We start from the raw sequence: 19,175 nt of genomic DNA on the forward strand, positions 1-19,175 counted from the left end.
GCAACATTTCATTAGCTGTGATTTTTAAAATAATAAAGAATAATGACAAACTCATCAAGAAATTTTCCAAAGGATTTTTTTATCTAAATTTTTATTAACAAAAAAACACTACAAGCTACATAATTGATCTTTTTTATGTTTTCCAAATCATTGCTCCATAAAATGAAAAAAATAATCTCTTTTCAGTACTAAAAAAAATATTAAACAAAGTTCAGACATAATCCTTTCAACACATTATCTCTGAAAACTTCTTTCAACATTCAATGTTAAAAAAAACAACAATTTTGAAATGAAACATTCTAAATTTTCTTTACATCCTCCCAAAACATCACAAAGACGCTTACAGAACTTTGCCAAGTTTCCTCATCAGAAAACTTTTATTTAATGCTAGAAAATCCCTCATTCCACCAACGAAATGTCCAGGAAATTTAGCTACAGAGAGAAGAGTTGAAAAGTGAGGTGACAAAATGACACAGTGGCCAACAATCTGCAAGTGATTGAGGGTGATTTTCCTCGGAATAACGAACTCTGTTACGTGTGTTTGGTAATTGAAAATTCTGGGGAAATGGAGTGCCGTCAAATCCATGTGAAGAGTCAATTGTGGGGGGAAAATGAACAAAAAAAAAAATGTGAAAAGCGGAAATAAAGTTTGATTCAATTAAAAACTTTTGCTGACAAACATTTTACCTTCAAACCCTAACAAATACTTTGGTCATCTCGAAAGCTGAGGCTTTTGTATTACTCTCATTCCTCAGGGATGTCATAGACACCACACTCTCTATTGGCCGGTAGGGCTTTGTCAATCATTTTGGGATAGGGAAGGTTCAAGTTTTCCATGATGCTGACAAATGTATCGATGTCCTTTGAGAGGCGTGGGTTGTAGTTTCGCTCCTCAAACACCGTCGTCTCCATGTTTCCCCTGCCAAAGAGATAAGACCCAATTTTAACCATGGGAACCCCTTTGATCACTCACACGGAAAAATATCCACCCACTCACTTCAGCGCTATTCTTGAAATCCAGGGAAATATTCCCCAACGACACTTAGGCAAAAAAATACACATAAAAAAACTTTCCCGGAATATTTCCAAGCGAATTAGTGATATATCAATTCTTAATATAATTTTTCTACTCTCACAGAACATGGTAAGTTCGTGAGAACTCCGCTTGTGGCGCTGATAGTATTGAACGGTCGATAAAATATTGATGTATTGCTGCGATACTTCTTTAAAGCACACCTCGCCTAGGGAATGATACACTACGCTGTTTATTGGATGAGTGCAGTACTTTACCAAATTTTCCAATTACCTCTATACTTCATGTGAACAACACATATGCGCTATGGAATAAACCGCTTTGTACGCTGTAATGAGCTACTTTGAATTATCCAAATTATGGAAATAAGAACCTGCTTGCCTATCAATCATTTAACTCGAATCACTCACCTATGCACTATAAAGCTAAACAAGATTCCCTAAATATCTTTCGTAGCAAACTAAATAATGTCTTCTAAACGAAAACTCTCTCGCTTTGTCGCTGTTTTCCATGAAAACCCTCTTTTACCTTTTTCGCAACAATATTGTTGCGAACCTGCTTTAAGGCATGCCCTGCCTAGGGTATGCTGTACGGCGCTCTTTAGGGGTTGAGAGCCGTGCATTATTGAATTTTGCACTAACCCCTATAATTCATGTAAGCAACTCATACTCGCAATGAAGTAAGTCGAGTACTTGTGCTTTCATGGTTAAGTTTGAGCTTGGGTTATCATCCGCGCTCGAGTGAGTGAAAAAGCTTGCTGCATCTATCCTGCTTGCGCAGCTTTCATCCTATCACTCTAGAGCGCAAAATTCCTCCTCTGTGCGCTTTTCAGCTGCACGAGATCCCGTGAATTACTTTCTGTCAGTGAGAAGTAAATAAAATGTTGTTGAGTTTAACTCTCTGGCCTTTGTTTTTCCTCCCTGCCATCGTGGTCTCCGGTCAAATCCGCAACAATATTAATAACTTTGTTCTCTCATTATATCTACCTAACCTCAATTTCAACATTTAATCTTCCTTACGCATTTACGAATTTATCACAAATGGTGAAATATTTAAAAAAGAAATTCAGTACCATTATTTTGTTAATCTTCAGAACAATTAACACTTATTTCTCGAAAATTAGAAACCTGAAACAACGTTTTATGAAACCTATAAAAGCTAGTAATATTTGTGCAAAACTTACAATTCTTGAAAAAAAAAAATAGAAAACTCACAAGACTCAGAGATTCATGATAGTTTACGAGAAACCTGTACAGATACACATAGATTTACTAAACCAGAAAAGCTAGAAAATTTTGCAAATAAAAATAAACAAGAGAACAAGGGGGAGATATTAGGGTTGGAAGTGGTGTACGGTTGAAAATGAAGTCCTTGGAAGTCTTTGGAAGTGGAAGTGCCCGATTATAAAGTCTTTTCTGCCTAATTCCATATTTTTCAGACTACGCTACTTTTACAGTAGACTCTCGCTAATTCGGCTCTTTTAAGATCAGGCTACTTTATAATACAGGCGGCAGTTAAATTCGAAAAATGTTTTTTTGACATTTTTCAAGTCCGATTATGATTATCAAATAAAGCAAATATGCTCAAATTTGTCATGATTTGTCTTAGCATTGATATGATTTTACATTACTAAGAAGTTTTCATGAAATTTATAATAGCAATGAGCATATAAACTCAATATGAGTATGCAAATGAACAAAAAATCGTTGCATTTCAAACAATTTGCTGCCCGAATTTGTCTCTAATTCGGTTGACATTTCGGTCCCAAATGCCCGAATTTGGAAGAGTCTACTGCAGTTAAGATTTTTAATTCGAACGGCAGTGTAACTTGAAAAGATCTTTTTTGACATTTTACAAGTTCGATTATGACAATGAGATGAAGCAAATATGCTCAAATTTATTACAGCTTAATTTGATTTAATTAATTTAATACTCAGTTAAATAATAGTTTTCTTTAATTTTTACAGTTATTTCAAATTCATATAGTTCCTCACAAATAATGGCATAGCTATTGCAATTGAATTTGAATCATTTTGATATAATTATTTTAATAATTTATCGTAAATATGTGTCTATTGGATGATTGCATAAATTCGTGGGACTTTTTCGCAAATAGTTAACTCTTTCGTCTTCTTTAGGACACTGGGTACCCATGGAAACAACAATTTTTTTAGACTATTTAGAACCGATAAAATTCCGATTCTTCTGAATAAGTACAAACTATAAAGGATGTCCAAATCTAGGATATTTTTTGCAGGATCCTAATTAACTCTTGAGCTTAGATATTTTTGGTCAAAAATAGTGAATTTTCGATTTTCTGCTTCCTTACAGATATTGTGACTTTTTTGATATTTCTAGACCAGAATAAGGAAAAACTTCTCGGGGCCAATAAGTATGTTAACTAACAATTACAGATTACATAAATTCGAAAAACAATTTTTTCTTAAATTTTGAAAAAACTTGTTCAAACTTTATGGGTACTCTCGTGCCCAAAAATCTAGAGGTCAAATGTAAGGTTATCCCGCCAATGCCCGCCATTTGCTTTTTGACACCAACCTTGTAAGAAAATTCCAAGCGGGAGCGACATTTTTGCCAATATGGCCGATAATTTTGACATTCGGCAGCACGGGAGATTGCTTTCAGGGAAGTTTTTCCTATTTTTCCTGATTTTAATGAATTGTGATTGTCAAGAAAGTGTTTTTTTTGGCTTCTGAGAAAGCTTAATGTGTCTGCAATAACATCGTGTTGAGGAAATGTGTTTTAAAGTGTTATTGTGTGAAATATTTTGAGGAATCTGTTGGCAAACAGGAACTTGGTGTCTTCTTGACCACTTCCTGGACATTAATCAAAGATCTAATCATTAAATGGCCACAACCGTTTTTTTATTTACGAGAGCTGAAACAAAATAATATTAAAATAATAAATAGTTTGGAAAATGATTGGTATGAAAATCAAACAATTAGAAAAATAATAAGAGATAATAAGAAAAAAGTTCGAAATTCCTGCACAGTTATTATTATTATTAAGTGAAATAATCATTTAAAAAACATTTAAAAACTTAAAAAAAAAACGCAATATTTTAATTTATTTGCTTATTTTCTATGTAAATTAATCAAACTCTCACCGGGAATACCACTAGAGAATTTTCCCCGGTTTTTCATGAAAAAATTTCCAATCGAAAATTTCGTGGATACCAACTAGGCGACTTCCGCATGGAGAGTTGGCTTTTCCCACAAAACCAAACTCTCACATCTGGAGGATACTCCCCAGAAGCTGCTTCCGGACAACCATGGTCCTATCTGTGACTGTGACTTTTCCGTCAACGCCTAGAATTACCTGAGCGGAGTAATTCTCTGTCGAGAACTTCATCGTGTCACCAGGAATCTTTACGAAACTCCACAGAAAAGAGCCCCTCGTCTTCACCCTCGTCTGAGGCCAAGCCGGAGGAAACAGAGGCCACAAACTATACCTGGAGAGAAGTCCTGATCCCCCTCTTCATGAGAGTGAGTGACAGGTAGACATCGGAGTCTCTGAAGAACGGCAGACAGGGATTGTCTCATCAGAGGAAGAAAAAGGCCAGAGAGAACGCTCTAAGTCCCCAAGAATTGGAAATAAACGCTATTCTAAAAGGGTAGCCTTACTCTTTTAATTTCTTCTTCTTCCTCGTATCTTTCCGGAAGAGGGTTGTAGGGTAAAGTGGTACAAGTTGGACAATGGTATATTTTGGATAGGGCTTTTTGTCTTGATAAATTTAGTACTTGATTTTTATTTTTATGTTTTTAATGCTTTAGTTTTATAATTTTGTTCCTTGTGCTTAAAAACAAATTTTGTACTGTATTTATCAAGAAATTGAGAATTTCAAGAAGAATTGTCCAACTTGTAACATTAATTCAAAATTATATCACTAAGTCTGCCAAGGTGCAATAATTAGACGGGTAGGGGCTCTACTAACCATATTCGTAACAATATGTATTTTCAGCTGAATTCTGGCTGTCATATTTGGTTAGAACTTTTTGTTCGGGAACTGCTAACCAGTCAGCATATTTTTGCTAACCGATTCAGCAAAAATATGCTGAAAATGCTGATTTTTTCAGCTAAGGGAAAATTGCTTTTATCTTTAATAAAAACACTAAAGAACCTTGTTTAAAATTGCTACAAAATTTTAGAATCCCAAGATGGAATTTTTATCATAAATTAAAATTCTACAAAAAAAATCGAGAATAGTATCAGAGGATATTTTTCCTTGTGAATTTTTCCCGCAAATTCAAGAATAAATAAAAAGCTGTATAGTGTATACACTTACTTGTAATCATGTGCTGGAAATAGTCTAAAGTTCTCTGGGAGCGTAAAGATATTCTGATGGACAGATTCATAGAGTGTCCTTGGATTGCCCTCTTGAAAGTCCGTACGTCCACAGCCTCTTATCAGCAAAGTGTCTCCCGTGAAAGCGATTCCCTGTCGAGGGAAAAACACAGAAACCACTCTTTTAGTCAACTTTTTTTTTCAGTCTAAACTCATTCAAAATTTTCCCAATCAATTGAGAGCTTTTTGGTTGCAGAAGCTGAAAAGAACCAACGAGAAATTCCCTTTCATGTCATCGAGTGAAAGGGAGAATATCTGCCTTGACTGAGGAAGCCGATCAAGAGTCGGATTACTCCATTGATTGATAGTGATTCGGTGAATTCAATTTTCCAACTCTTCTCTGCATTTTTTTTTCTTCATTCAGCACCTCACAAGAGATGCACATTGAATTCAGTCGGAAAATGAGAATCTCCTGTTGGCTTTCAATTTTCGCAGGTATTTTTTAAAATTGTTTTGAAACATCCTTTTTTTGCAAAAAATACTTTAAAAACAATTTTTTTTGCAATGATTTTAATTAATTACATTTTCCACTTTAATAAATGGATATTTCAAAATAAAATAGTTTTGTAGGGTTTCTTGAGTAATTAACTGTGTAAGGTGTATCTCGTTTAATTTCCAGAAAGGTTAAATGATTCATAACATCCATAACATCTAATTTAATGGAAATGCCAAGATAAACACATTTAAACAAGATAAATTATTTATCATTAAATCGCACTTTGTAAATGATTTCGCTTACTCCAACGCCTTAATTCTTTGATAAGGGAAAGCTTTAATATTTAAGGGATAAAATCACGGTGACTCTCCAGAAACGTTGCTTTTCTTTTGCATATTTAAATACAAAGCCAAATAAATGAAATTTTTGAAAGTTTTCAAAATCTTCCTTGGGTTTTAATTTAGGACAAATTTTTAATTAAATATTGTTCTTATAAATAATTTTCTAAAGAGGAAAAAGTAAATCAAAGGCCTAAATAATAAATAATTAATCTATAAAGCAATAACAATATAAGCACCGCCCATTATAATTTAAAATGGTCTCATGTGATGAACAAAATTAACTTTAAATGCATTTTTTTAATTTTTCGTTATTTGATTTGTAAAATTTAATTATTTTAAAATTCAATAGCAATTTAATAAAAACTACAGTACAGTTCCTGAAACTTGATCTTCAAAAATTTCTTGAAAAATTTGAGGTTATGTAAAGAACGTACCCAAGAAGCAAAATAGCTGCCTTATAGAACCAAGTATTAAACAAGTCTTTTAGTGCACTTTTAAAGGACTTAAAGTGAGAATTTTCTGTAGAAATTCCTATAGGAGCTCTTAAGATCCTTAACAGTGCGCCACTTTACTTATAGTAATCTCAATGATGGGACCAAGAGCGTTATAAGTAAATAAAAAGATTTTTGGTTCTATAGTGCCTTACTTAAGGAATTCTACAACACTATATTAAGAAAAAATTGTTTCTTGGGTATTCATATTAGTAGTAAGTGATTCATATTGCATCAATGTAATCAGTTTTCTCCTGTACTTTCCTGAATATCTTCGAATCAACAGAATTACAACGGCGCAAAAAATGAGAGTGTCTTAAAAAGTAAGCCACGCCCATTTTGCAAAAGAAAAATCAATTTAAAAAAAAATCCAAGAAAAGCAAGAAAAATAGAAAATAAGTTTGAAAAAATAAAAACAAAGATTTTGGATTGCCACGCCCACTTTTTTAAAATTACAACTACTTTCAATACAGCGCAACTCCAGGGGCGTGGTCTATTACTCTGCAGATGATACCTTTCAATCCACCCCCATTCCTCTGCTAGCATTTCATTTTAATATACCTAACGGTTATAGTTTGATTAAAAGGAACACAGGTCCCCCAAATAAATATTGTAAATAAATTACTCAAAGCTTCTAGAGAAGGCGTGGCCTAAAATGATTTTTGAGCATAATATAACTAGGCTTTAATTTTTCTCCTATCACTTAAATTTACACACGAAAAATACAAAAGTTCTGAAGCCTTAAATTAAAATTCTAAGAAAATAAATTATTTATCCGAGAGGAAAATTTCCACTAAAATTTCTCAGAACGTTAATTAACTGTTGTATCATAATTATTGAAGAGACATTGCACCAAATTTGTGCTGCATCAGAAAACAATTCACGGGAAACAAAGTTTGAATTAAAGACTCTTTCTTGAGCATTTCTTGGAAATGGTTCTGTAGATAAAAATTAAGAAATAATATCGCTGTAACGATATTTGTTGTAAGTCCTTTCGTAGTAATTTCCATACCCGAAGAAGGAGGTAAAATCCTCAGAAATATCAGTTTATGAGGAGGTAAAGGAAAGAAAGACGTAGGTCAAATCCATGTTTAGCTTTTTCCCCTAATAAGATTTATTGAGTGTTACAGATTGATGAAAGATTCATTCAACAGGTAAACCTTTCAAATCAATGATAACTGTGAATAAGCTTGTGGTAGCTGAGATTCTTTACAGGCGATTTCGGATTGCTTGCAACACGGAATTCTCAATGGACAAATATTAACCATTCATCAAAGGCCTTTCACTTTCTCTAAGTAAAGAAAGAAATCGGTAAAGTAGAAGTAAAAGTATAGCCACAACAAGACCAAAAACAGTAAAAACGGGTTTGCCTAAATTACGAAGTGCGACCAAGTTTACAGTACAGTTCCACAAACTTGAACATCAGGGGTATAAACATGGCAGTTTTCAATTTCTAAACTTTATCAATACAAGATCTCGCGACCTGTAAGGGTAGAATTTTAAATTTTACCTGACAGCCGGAGCAAGCAGTACTAAAAGTCGACCACCTCCCTTAAAACTTGATAAAAAATCATTTTTTTTTATTTTCCACCAAAAGATCATAATTTCTTATTTTTAGGAAGTTTAACACTTTCGTCTCCTTTGGGACTCTGGGTACCTATGGAAAAAAGATTTTTTTGGACTATCTAGAATCTATAAAAATCCGATTCTTGTGGATGATTACAAACTATAAGAATGTCCAAATCTAGGATATTTTTTGCAGGATCCCAATTAACTCCTGAGTTAAGATATTCTTGGTCAAAAATCGTGAATTTTCGATTTTCTGCTTCCTTGCAGATATTGTGTCTTTTTTCATATTTCTAGACCAGAATAAGAAAAAAACCTCTCGGGATCAATAAGTATGATAACTAACAATTACAGATTGTATAAATTTGAAAAACAATTTTTTTCTTAAATTTTCAAAAAACTTGTTTAAACTTTATGGGTACTCTCGTCCACAAAAATCTAGAGGTCAAATGTAAGGTTATCCCGCCAATGTCCGCCATTTGCTTTTTGACACCAACCTTGTAAGAAAATTCCAAGCGGGAACGACATTTTTGCCAATATGGCCGATAATTTTGACATTTGGCAGCGAAGGAGATTGCTTTCAGGGAAGTTTTTCCTATTCTTCCAGATTTTGGTGAATTCTGATTGTCCAGGAAGTGTCTTTTATGCTTTTGAGAAAGCTTAATGTGTCTACAATAACATCGTGTAGAAAGAAATGTGTTTTAAAGTGTTTTTGTGTAAAATATTTTGAGTAATCTGTTGGCAAGCAGAAATTTGGTGTCTTCTTGACTACTTCCTGGACATCCCACAAAATACTGGTCAATAATTCTTCTTGTTTTAGTGATCAACCTTGTAAAGGAGTCATTTGACACGCAAAAATAATTCACAAAATTGATTGTGATTATAATGACTAAATTTTTCGTATGTTTTTCAAGAAATATGACTTATTGCACCCATATTTTAATAACTAGGGTACAGTGTCCTGTTCTTAAAATATATTGTGGAGTCACATTTATTCAGAAACATAGGAAAAAATAGTCATTATGAAGCCTGGTACCGTGCAAAGCATGGGCATTTTCCACTACATTTACATCTTTAAGCAGTAAAAAATTTTCAAGCAAGTTTCGGTCTTTGTCGATAAAAAAAATAAGCCCAGTTTTTGAAAGATTTAGATTTTTTACTGACCTACGCTTAATAATTCACTGATCAAAATTAAGTTTTTGCAACTGGGTATGCCCATGATTGATCTGATACTTGATTAAGAACATTGAACGAGTTGTTTTCACTCATTCCAGGGATTTTTCCGTTATCAGAACATGCAACTTGTCCGTATTTTCGCACAAACCTTCTTAATAATGCATTTTCTTATCGTGCTATACGATAATCTTCAGAAACCATGAAAGAAAATTTATTTCATTCATGCCCAATAATATTTTCTTCACATAACCTCAAATTTTACATTTGTAATTTTTCGAAATCAGTTTTTATGATAAATTTAAAATTCTTTATGTGGCAAATTCGAAAAAAAAACTAATTAAAAATCCGACTCATATCAGGTACTGGGAGCTTCACAGAGCTGCTTTCAATGGCCATTAGATGCTTTCTGGGCTTTAATGTTGTCTAAAAATTTATCATGAAAATTTATCATATGACTTTGTCATATTGTTACAGAATCCCACAATATCAATCAGGGGAATCAGTGGCGCAATAGGCAAGGCCGTTGACTCTTGGGCGGATCGATTCCCTGGCTCGATTCACTGTTGTGAGTTCGAGTCCCGCCCGGTGCAAGGATCTGAATGTTTAGAAAAAGACATTTTCACTGTGATATGACGTAATAAAAAGTGCACCGCCTCGCCCAACAACTCCGGGAGCATGGAAGAAGCATTCACCATACTACGGGAAGGCGCTCCTGGGCGGTCTACAATGGACTTCGCGGATTCTTCCAACACGGGATATAGCGCATTGTAAAAATGATTACCTTGTAATAAATATCTCGATACGATTAATAATAACAGAATCCCACTAGAGGACAATATTATTAAAGCCTAATGTGCATTGAATATCTATTCTAAAGTCCTCTATAAAGCTCTCAGTGATTGATATGAATCGCATTTTTGTAGTCTTTTGGAATTTACTATATTATTAAAAGTTTCTACATTTTTCATATGACATTATCATATGACATTGTCATAGAATTACAGAATTCTCCTACAAAGCGCAAGTCTTTCAATAGAACATTTTTCATCATCTGCTTAGTTCTTAAAGTTTCTTCTTTTCGTTTTCTGATTTCACAGTTATTGAATGTATGCTTAATTAGCAACTTTAAACATCGTTTACACTGATTTCAGGGATTTTTCCTTTATCTAAAGCTACTATGCCCGTATTTTCTCACAAACCTACTTGATTATGCATTTTCTTATCATTTTATTTGATCAAATTCAAAAAGTACGAAAGAAAATTGATTTCATTTATGTAAAATATGAATACTTTCTTTACATAACCTCAAATTTTGCATTTTACTATTAAACGTAATTCGAGTTTGAGAGGATCAAGTTTCAGGAACTGTACTGTATTATTATAATTTTTCTACGTATTTTATTTTGTTTATTTTATCACAGTATTTTTTGCCTAAATTTTAGGTTACTTGGGTATCACAAAATATTTTTAATATTTCTTGAGTACGACGAAACATATCAAGAGCAACCGACATTAATTTCTGTAATGATTCACCCCTTGAAAAATGCAAAATTGTCCAAATCGGCTGAGAAATGGTAATCAAAAAAAAATTATAAAGAATAGACTCACTTGTTCCTTGATGATAAAAGTCATGCAGCCATTTGTATGACCAGGAGTAGACACAGCCTCAATCTCATGCCTCCCAAACTGAACCTTATCCCCACTCTCCAGGTACTCATCCGCCTTGGCTCCACTTTCCTTCGAGATAACACTCACGCATCCTGGCAAGAGTTTCTTCAGGTACCCCGTTCCTGTGACATGGTCCGCGTGCATATGAGTGTTCAGAGCGTACTTGAGAGTGAGTCCCAGCTCCTGAATTAGGTGGGAGTCTCTCTTAGCCTGCTCCAGGACAGGATCAATTAGCACAGCCTCTTTGGTGCCCAGATCCGCCAACATGTACGTGTAAGTGCTACTCTGGTGGTCAAATAGCTGCAGTGCGAAATAAATCCATTAAACTCATTATCGAGCGACCTTGAGATTTGTTAGTACGATTGACCGGACTACCTCAAAAAAGATAGGACAGCTTCTTCCCAGATTGAATAAATTCTTCTAATAAAAGCCAAAATCTCTTCAACGGGTGTCTCATTTCGCAAGAAGCATCATGAATTACTTCACATGTGAAGTTTTTATTGAGATTATTAAATAATTCCACAGTCGAGCTCGCTTTTGCTCGTGCTTTATCTTATTTTTTTAATATATAAAAGCAGCTGAAGTACAATGACAAAGCATGATCTTCAAAGTGATGTCACTGCGTTGTAGAATTGTTCTCGTCATATTGCATCAAAATATTTGATTTGATGAGAGAATTAACCCTTTAGCGCTCATAGGGAAAAAAATATCTTCTTTAAAATTTTTATTGTTTTTTTAAATTTTATTATAAAAGTCTAGAAGTTCTAGAACTGTTCTAGCCTAGAACAGTTCTAGGAAGTATCTGGTTAATATAGACTGCATTTTCATTTATCAGAAGATCTAGAATTTTTATCAGTAAATAATAGCGCATGAATAATAAAGGTACAGCTGACTAAGTGTAATCAATAGATAAGGATTTACTTCTAATACGATTTTTAAAATACGATTTTTCTTTTTTTATTTTTAGTCCATTGAACTTGCCAATATGACAAGCTAAATTATTCGTTTTAACTCTGAGAGAAATCCGAAAAAGTTTAAATAACATTCCGGAAATGTTAATTTTACCCTGCATTATTTATCCGAAATCGGTGTAAATATTATGCTTTTTAGGTGTATTATGGGTTAAACTTACCCCTTTCCATGTTATTTCTACCCTTAAAAAGGTGTAAAATTAACATTAAAAAATGTTGATATATTTTTACACCTAAAAAGTGTTAAAGTTACGAGGAAAAAAAGTTAATCGCACCCTCGTTTTTTCTCAGTGAAATTAAGTTTTAAAGACAAAGCGATTTTGATTAATTTATTTACTGCACAACTGGTATCCAAATCGCTCCAGGGAAAGGATATTTAGGTACTTTAGTTCATCTATAATGTGGAAAAAATAGCCCGAATGAAGTAGAAATACATTTTATTAATCTTTTCCCGATTTAGACCGATCTATTAAAATTTTGCGGACGAAGTTACGTATGAAAAGTTTGACATCTCGTCGATTTTGATAATATTTTCCTTCATTATCTCTTCTGATTTCAAGTCTCGTTGGCAAATTCTTTTCTTAGACAGTCACTCTATAAAAATAAATTGCGTTTTGAAACGTTTAATGCAAATAATTTAATTTTAGTGTATGTGTTTTACGACGTTTATAGGGGCATCATATCTAAGATTTAGCCATACGGGATACGGCTTAACTTCATTAATTTCTTATAAGACAAGTTTTTAGACAAAATTTTGACTTATGATTGGATATTAAGCGAACATGATCCACAAGTTTTTGAAGAAACATTTGTGAACTAAACTAAACCAGTTTGAAATCTATTTTACAAAAATCCTATACAAGAGTTTTTTTTGTTGAACTTTTTTACTTCGCCAAGCCTTCAATAAAGAGGTACCAAGCCAAAAAAAACCTAGCTGATTTTGGCTTCTTACAAAAAATACAAGTATTTTTTTCGTCTTTTAACCCATATCCCAAAATTCCAGATTACCTACAGCGTTATATAAAATCTTAATTTAGAGATAGACCTCAATTTTGATATCAAAATCAAAATCAAAATTTCAAGCTGTCTAATATTTCCAAGAGAAAGATTTTTTTTCGCTCAAAAAGACTTAAGAAAATTAACATTACACGGTATAGCTTCTCCCCAACAGTTAAACCTCTCGTTGGTATTTGAAATGTCTCTCGGAGCGGCGCCGATTCCTCCTAAGAGCGTTCCTAAGAGGAAGGATGGCAAAAGGAAAGAGCAACGAAGAAGTAATCTCGAATAGATAGATAGATAGATAGATAATTTATTCATCACAATGTCTGAGAAGTACAAATTTATAAAGTTGCAAGAGTGTGTAGTGTTTTCTGCGGCCACCGCCGTCTTAGCGTTGATGACCAACCTCCAGAGTGAAAACGGTGGAAAACTCTTTCACAATATAAAATCTTGTACTTCTCACTGGTTTTCCTTTTCTGTTTGACCATCAGAAACAGTGTTAAAATCTCAAAATTTCAAAATAGGCATCATTCCGAATAACCCCAACTTACCCTAATCATCGATACTTAGTCCCCGGCGAGTGGCCTTCAAAGTTGAAGCCAATTTCTTACTTTCACATACAAATGCGTATGGGAATTTTTCTGCACTCGTGATCGTTATGCTAAATATTTAAAAAGTGAGAAGTTTTTCCGTATTATAAGATACCTTTCCGTATGGAGGGATAAATGTACTACATTTTTGATTAAATAAATTTTTTCCTTGGAGCACTGTGAGCTGAGTCCGAGATCAATTTAGGAATTGGCTTCAAATAGCTCCATATAAAAAGGCCAACTTGCCAGGCGCTTGATCGATACAGAAAGTATAAATAAAAATTGCCGAGCCGTGACAAACCTTGAAATAGTAGTCTATATAGCAAAAATATTCCTCATTTAAAAGAAATTCTATGTAAAACTCTTCAAATTGTTAGTATTTTGTTAATTTCAAGCACCAAGAGGTAAATAACTGTGCCGTTCATGGTTCACTTAAGCGTCGATCTGTTGATTTCTCCTAAAAGTGGTGCCGATCTTATGCAGTTATACCAATCTGCATAATTTCTGGCTAAAAAAAAGCCGATCTGGCAATTGTTCGCTTCAGATCGACACTGTTTTGTCGATCGCCGCTCACGGTTCACTCAGGGAGCTCCGCTCCTTGGAATTATTTCAAGAAAACAAGACATTTTACGTCTTGAAATCTTGGAATATTGTGAGAATTTTACGAACTTTTGTTCAATGTTAATATTGTTTTGGAATATTGGTTCCAGAATTGCAAATCTTGAAATCCACATGTTTTATGTCTTAAATTTTAAGATTTCAAGACATTTAACAAATTTAGCATCATAATGATCTTGATTTTTTGATTCCAGAATACCAAAATCTTAATTCTTGATCTTGATCTTTAAATTGAGCTTTTAATTATTGTAATATCCATAATGAAGTTCACTAAGATGCCGCAATGCACTTCCTCCACGAATGTCATATTTATGTTAAAAATGTAGGTTGCTTAATAATTCAGGTAAATAATTTAGGATTGTAGAGCTCTTGAGGGGCTCAACAATTATCTTTTAAATCCTGCTTCATATCCTTTGATAATCTTATTTTTAATTTATATTCGCAAACTTTTTTTAAACCGAAAACTAAATCGTAACAAAGTTCATATCAACAAATGGAATTGTCAATGTCTTTTAATTTAAAAGCTAGACCGAAAAAGCTTTTAAACCCTCGGTAAAGACGGAAAATTTTTAAAATCGTTAACTCTTTCAGAAGACTTCCGGTCCGATGGAATATAACAGAAATGGACGGAAACACTGAACCTCTTTTAACTTTTACGAATTTTATTCTCCACGGCATTTCGAGGAAAGGATGTTTTTTTCATCAGGTATCGAATATGGCAGGGAAAATCATGTACAGTAATAAAATATATACATAATAAATTCCTTGCTATATTCGAATTCGATTCTGTTAGAATTGGAATAAGGCATGCCCCTGCCAAATTTCGTTTCTGTAAGAATCGAACATTTTTCTTTTGACTTAAATCTTCAACCTCTTTTTTTATCATGGAATTCAAAGGTAAGGATTGTGAGCGTTTTATACTCACAAAAAAAATTAAATAAGATAACCTTAAAAAATTCTAATACTAAATCGACCTATTAAAATGATTCTTTCCATGAATTACAAAATAAAAAAAATCTTTATTGATCTTTACGTTTAAATATCTACAAAAGGGATAAAGTTTTCTATTTTTAAATCTGCTCCTTTACTTTATTAGATTTTATTAATAAATTTTGGGGGTTAAATTTGTTAAATCTTGAAAAAATAGTTTTTAAATTACATAAAATGATTTTTTTTTTAGAATACAGACTGTATGTACAGTGCCCGCTCTCTAATCCGGATCGGCGTAATTCGGACGAGTTATCGACGGTTACATGTAAAATAATTTTGAGGTTATGTATGCATGTCTGTTCAGCAATGAAAATGAATTATCCTGTGATGTTTTTGTTTAATAAATGAAGTATAATAGCACAGAATTCTCTAATTATGTCTTTTTTTAAGCTTCTTTAAAACTTTTATTCTAATTCTACAAAAAACCTTGTATTATATTTTCGAGACGTTGAACATATTCAAAAAATCCATCCGGATAACGAAGCGGACATCTGTCATATTGTCTCCCAATCATCCGGATTACAAAGCGGGCACTGTAAATGTTTTATTAATCGAAAGGGTTAAAAAATAAATTAATTTTGAAAAAAAACTGGCGGGCTTATTAATAGAATCACTGTCAAAAAATAAAATCGAGGTTTTACAATTTTATTGTTTCAAGATTGGATAATTATGGATTAAAGTTTAATTTAAAAAAAAAAGAGGAACTTTTTTCTAAACTTAAAAAATATGATATTTTTTAATATTCTGCAACGTCAAAAAAATTGCTAATCTATATTGGCCGCAAATTATTGCTTCCTGATTTTCGTTTTTGCTTTGTTAACGGTTTTCTTACTTTTTTGTTTTATTTTGTCTATTATAGATGCTTCCAAGAGCGCAAGCTCAAAAGCATTTTTTTATTTGAAATAACAATAAAATGAAAATATATTTTTATTTTATATCAAAAATTGTTTTTCAAAAAAAAGAATTTTTAAAAATTAACTTTTGCCAAAAACCAAATTTTCTTTTTTCTTAAGTTCTTTTTATATTATTTTTATTCGTGAAGCTTTATTTACCTCTGGGTCTTTTTAATTACAAAAGAATTTATAGGTTCTTAAAAAAACTTTTGAAATATTAGTTTTGTTTTTCAGATTATAAGACAATTTATTTTTTTCTGAATATCCGAATTCAGAAGTTAAAAATATTATTAAACTTTTAAATTATTTTCTTTTAATTTAATAAATTTAAAAAAGTCAAAACTTTCATTTTGATATCAATAACTTATTACACAAAATAAAAAAAAAAACAAAAAAAAACCATTCATAAAAATTATAAATAAATTGTGTGCTCTAAAGGGTTAATTCTTCATGGGATAAAAATGCATTTTTAATCGCCGCATCAATTCAATTGGTTCCCGACAGTTCACTTCCTCATCTCGAGAATTTAATTTTAACTTTTTAAATTCTTTATAAAATAATTTCCAAGATTTCCAAACTAGTTTTAGTAAATATAAACTTTCCACTAAAATCAATTGAATTTTAAAGTGAAGAGGAAATTGCATTTGAGGTGAAAATTTGATTTAAAATTCAACAGTTGACCGTTTTCCAAGAAATATCGATTTCCTTTATCCTCAAATCCTCAATAAATAATTCAAAAGGGTTATTGAGAAAATCCAGGACTCACCTGCCGGAAGAAGAAATCCTCCGTGAAGGTGATGCGTGAGTTCATGTTGTTCCTGTGGCTCAATCTCTGAAGTGCTGGAAAATTGCCGAGCAGAGCAACTGGCTTTCCGGGAGTACTGAGAGCGACTGAGCGAATGAATTTTATCAGCATGATTGGTACCTCTGTGCTTAGCTTATCTCATCGAAAAGTCTCTCAATCTATTTGTGACTCTACACCGAGTGCGTCTGGAGTGGTTGGGAAGAGTGTCAGTGCCAGGAAAGAGCCCGGAAATGGTCAGAAGAAATGCCAGAGCCAAAGCAATGGAAGACAGAAAAAGGCGGAATTTCCACGACACCGGAAACACAGATGGACTAGAATGATGCAATTTGGTGAAATCTACGTGAGGACAATTAGAAAATACGTGAGAACTCACCTGTTGTTTGCTGGAGAGTGCCATTCACAGCCCACGATAATCACAGAGTCATCCACTTGTCATTTCCAGTGTTGCTACGTTTTGCCTAACCTTAGGAGTTTTATACGCAATTGCACTGCTAGAAACGGTTCTACCATTCCCACTTCTGAGGTTAATCGAAGTTTAATAAAGGACACAAATAAAGTAATATGTATTTTGATTATTGAATAATAAAACTGTTGTAATACTAATATTTAGCAATTAAATAATCAAAATCGAAATATTAAATTATAAGGAAAGGGAAAATAAATAAGTTATATGAGCCATATTTTTTTAGTTTTTGTTATTTTTTGATCGAAACAGAATATCTCACTGATCATATTCTATTTTAATCAGCAAAATATACTTTCACCTCAAGTATTTTATGAAACAAAATATTTTTGTTTGATTAAAAATATTTTGTTTCAATAAATAAAAGGAATAGGAGGAATAGAGTGATTTGTCGGACAACACTGAAATTCGGACACACTCTACCCAGCGAGCACAGCTTAGCAAAAAAAAATAGCATTTTTTGCTGAATCGGTCTGCTAGCCAGTCAGCAACTCTCGAACAAAAAGTGCTAAGCAAATACATGAAAATGGCACTGTTTAGCGCTCGCAGCGGATGATGACAGAACTAAACACTGTCGGTAGATGGCGCTGGAAACCATTTAGCAGATTTTCTCTTTCATTTTTTTCTTTTTCTCACAAAATGAACTTGGAATTCTCCCTGAAATTATTTATCCTTGGGGGATATTATAATCACGATTTTTATTACCTATATTGCTATAGGATTTATGCTGCGGTATGCTGTCTCTAGAGAATGGTCAAATAGGATCCCGACCAAAAATGTTGCATTTTTTAGTGAATTGCGTCATTATTTTCTTGAGAAAAAAATTATTTTATTCTGAGGAAATATTCAATCTGGGGTTATAAAATTATTCATTATTTATGAAAAATATGTTTTTTCTTTTGAAAAAAAAAAAACATATTTTCTCAATTTTTGCAGTTAAATATTGGCATTTTTCCTGAAACAGCCATCGATGTATTATGCTCACATTCGATGACAACTATTGTAATTGATCGCGAAACTGGATTTTTCTACATATTTAACTTATTTATGGTAAATAAAGTTGCAGAAGCATTAAAAATCGTTTTAAAAGATGTATCTCCCCTAATTAGTAAGTTCAATGATGGTTTTAAAAATACTACAAAAAATTCTATTAGAAAAATTTTTATTAAACCAATGCTGTATTGGTCTAATAAAACATTTTTGGATTATAAATTTTCTGAAGCGCATTTTTGCGCAAAAAAAATACTTTTATTATCGCGGTATAATAGAAAATTAACAAATTATTGTTTTTTTTTAATACTGCACGTATTCATTTTTAAATCAAAAATTTATTTGATTTGATGACTTATTTTTTAAATTAAAATGACACGTGTTAATATTTTTTAAAAGAGATATTTTAAATACCTTTAAAGTCAGGAAAATATGCCAATTAGTTAGAATTCATTTTGCGTCGACTGTACCATTAAATGAAAATAATATAGGCTCTAAATTTCATATGTTCTTAGTCTTTTAGTATTTAAATAAGTTTCCGAAGTTTTTTCAATATTTCTCGATTTTAGAATTCATGAAATGTTAAAATATCTTGAAATATCCCAAGAATTTCTTTGGTTATTAATTTTCTGAAATAAGCTGACAAGAATTCTTTTCAATGCAATTTTAATTTAGGTGTATTATATAATTTTTTTTGTAAATTGATTCATAAGTTTTTTTTGATAAAATTAAACAATACATAAATTAAATTGGTCGGAAAAGGTTGAAAAATACATATTATTC

General features: G+C 32.4%; 1 protein-coding gene across 4 annotated transcripts; it reads right to left on the minus strand.

The window, feature by feature from the left end:
* Positions 1 to 282: 282 nt before the first annotated feature.
* LOC129809686 (persulfide dioxygenase ETHE1, mitochondrial) lies at positions 283 to 17,397 on the minus strand. 4 transcript variants are annotated; one of them, XR_008752662.1, is made up of 6 exons: positions 17,313 to 17,397; positions 16,901 to 17,250; positions 11,014 to 11,373; positions 5,337 to 5,488; positions 688 to 919; positions 283 to 557 (listed from the first exon to the last, which is right to left on the minus strand). XR_008752662.1 is itself a non-coding variant. In XM_055859711.1 (5 exons), exons 2-5 carry the CDS (start codon positions 17,048 to 17,050, stop codon positions 745 to 747), a joined length of 837 nt encoding a protein of 278 aa, XP_055715686.1. In that variant the 5' UTR covers positions 17,051 to 17,250; positions 17,313 to 17,397; the 3' UTR covers positions 631 to 744. The 4 variants fall into 4 exon arrangements, 2 of the variants coding, with proteins under 2 accessions (XP_055715686.1, XP_055715687.1); XR_008752663.1 differs by having other exon boundaries at positions 16,901 to 17,124; positions 17,313 to 17,391; XM_055859711.1 differs by lacking the exon at positions 283 to 557 and having other exon boundaries at positions 631 to 919.
* Between the last annotated feature and the right edge of the window lie 1,778 nt (positions 17,398 to 19,175).

This window comes from Phlebotomus papatasi, chromosome 1, assembly GCF_024763615.1.
Source record: "Phlebotomus papatasi isolate M1 chromosome 1, Ppap_2.1, whole genome shotgun sequence".
Lineage (NCBI taxonomy): Eukaryota > Metazoa > Arthropoda > Insecta > Diptera > Psychodidae > Phlebotomus > Phlebotomus papatasi.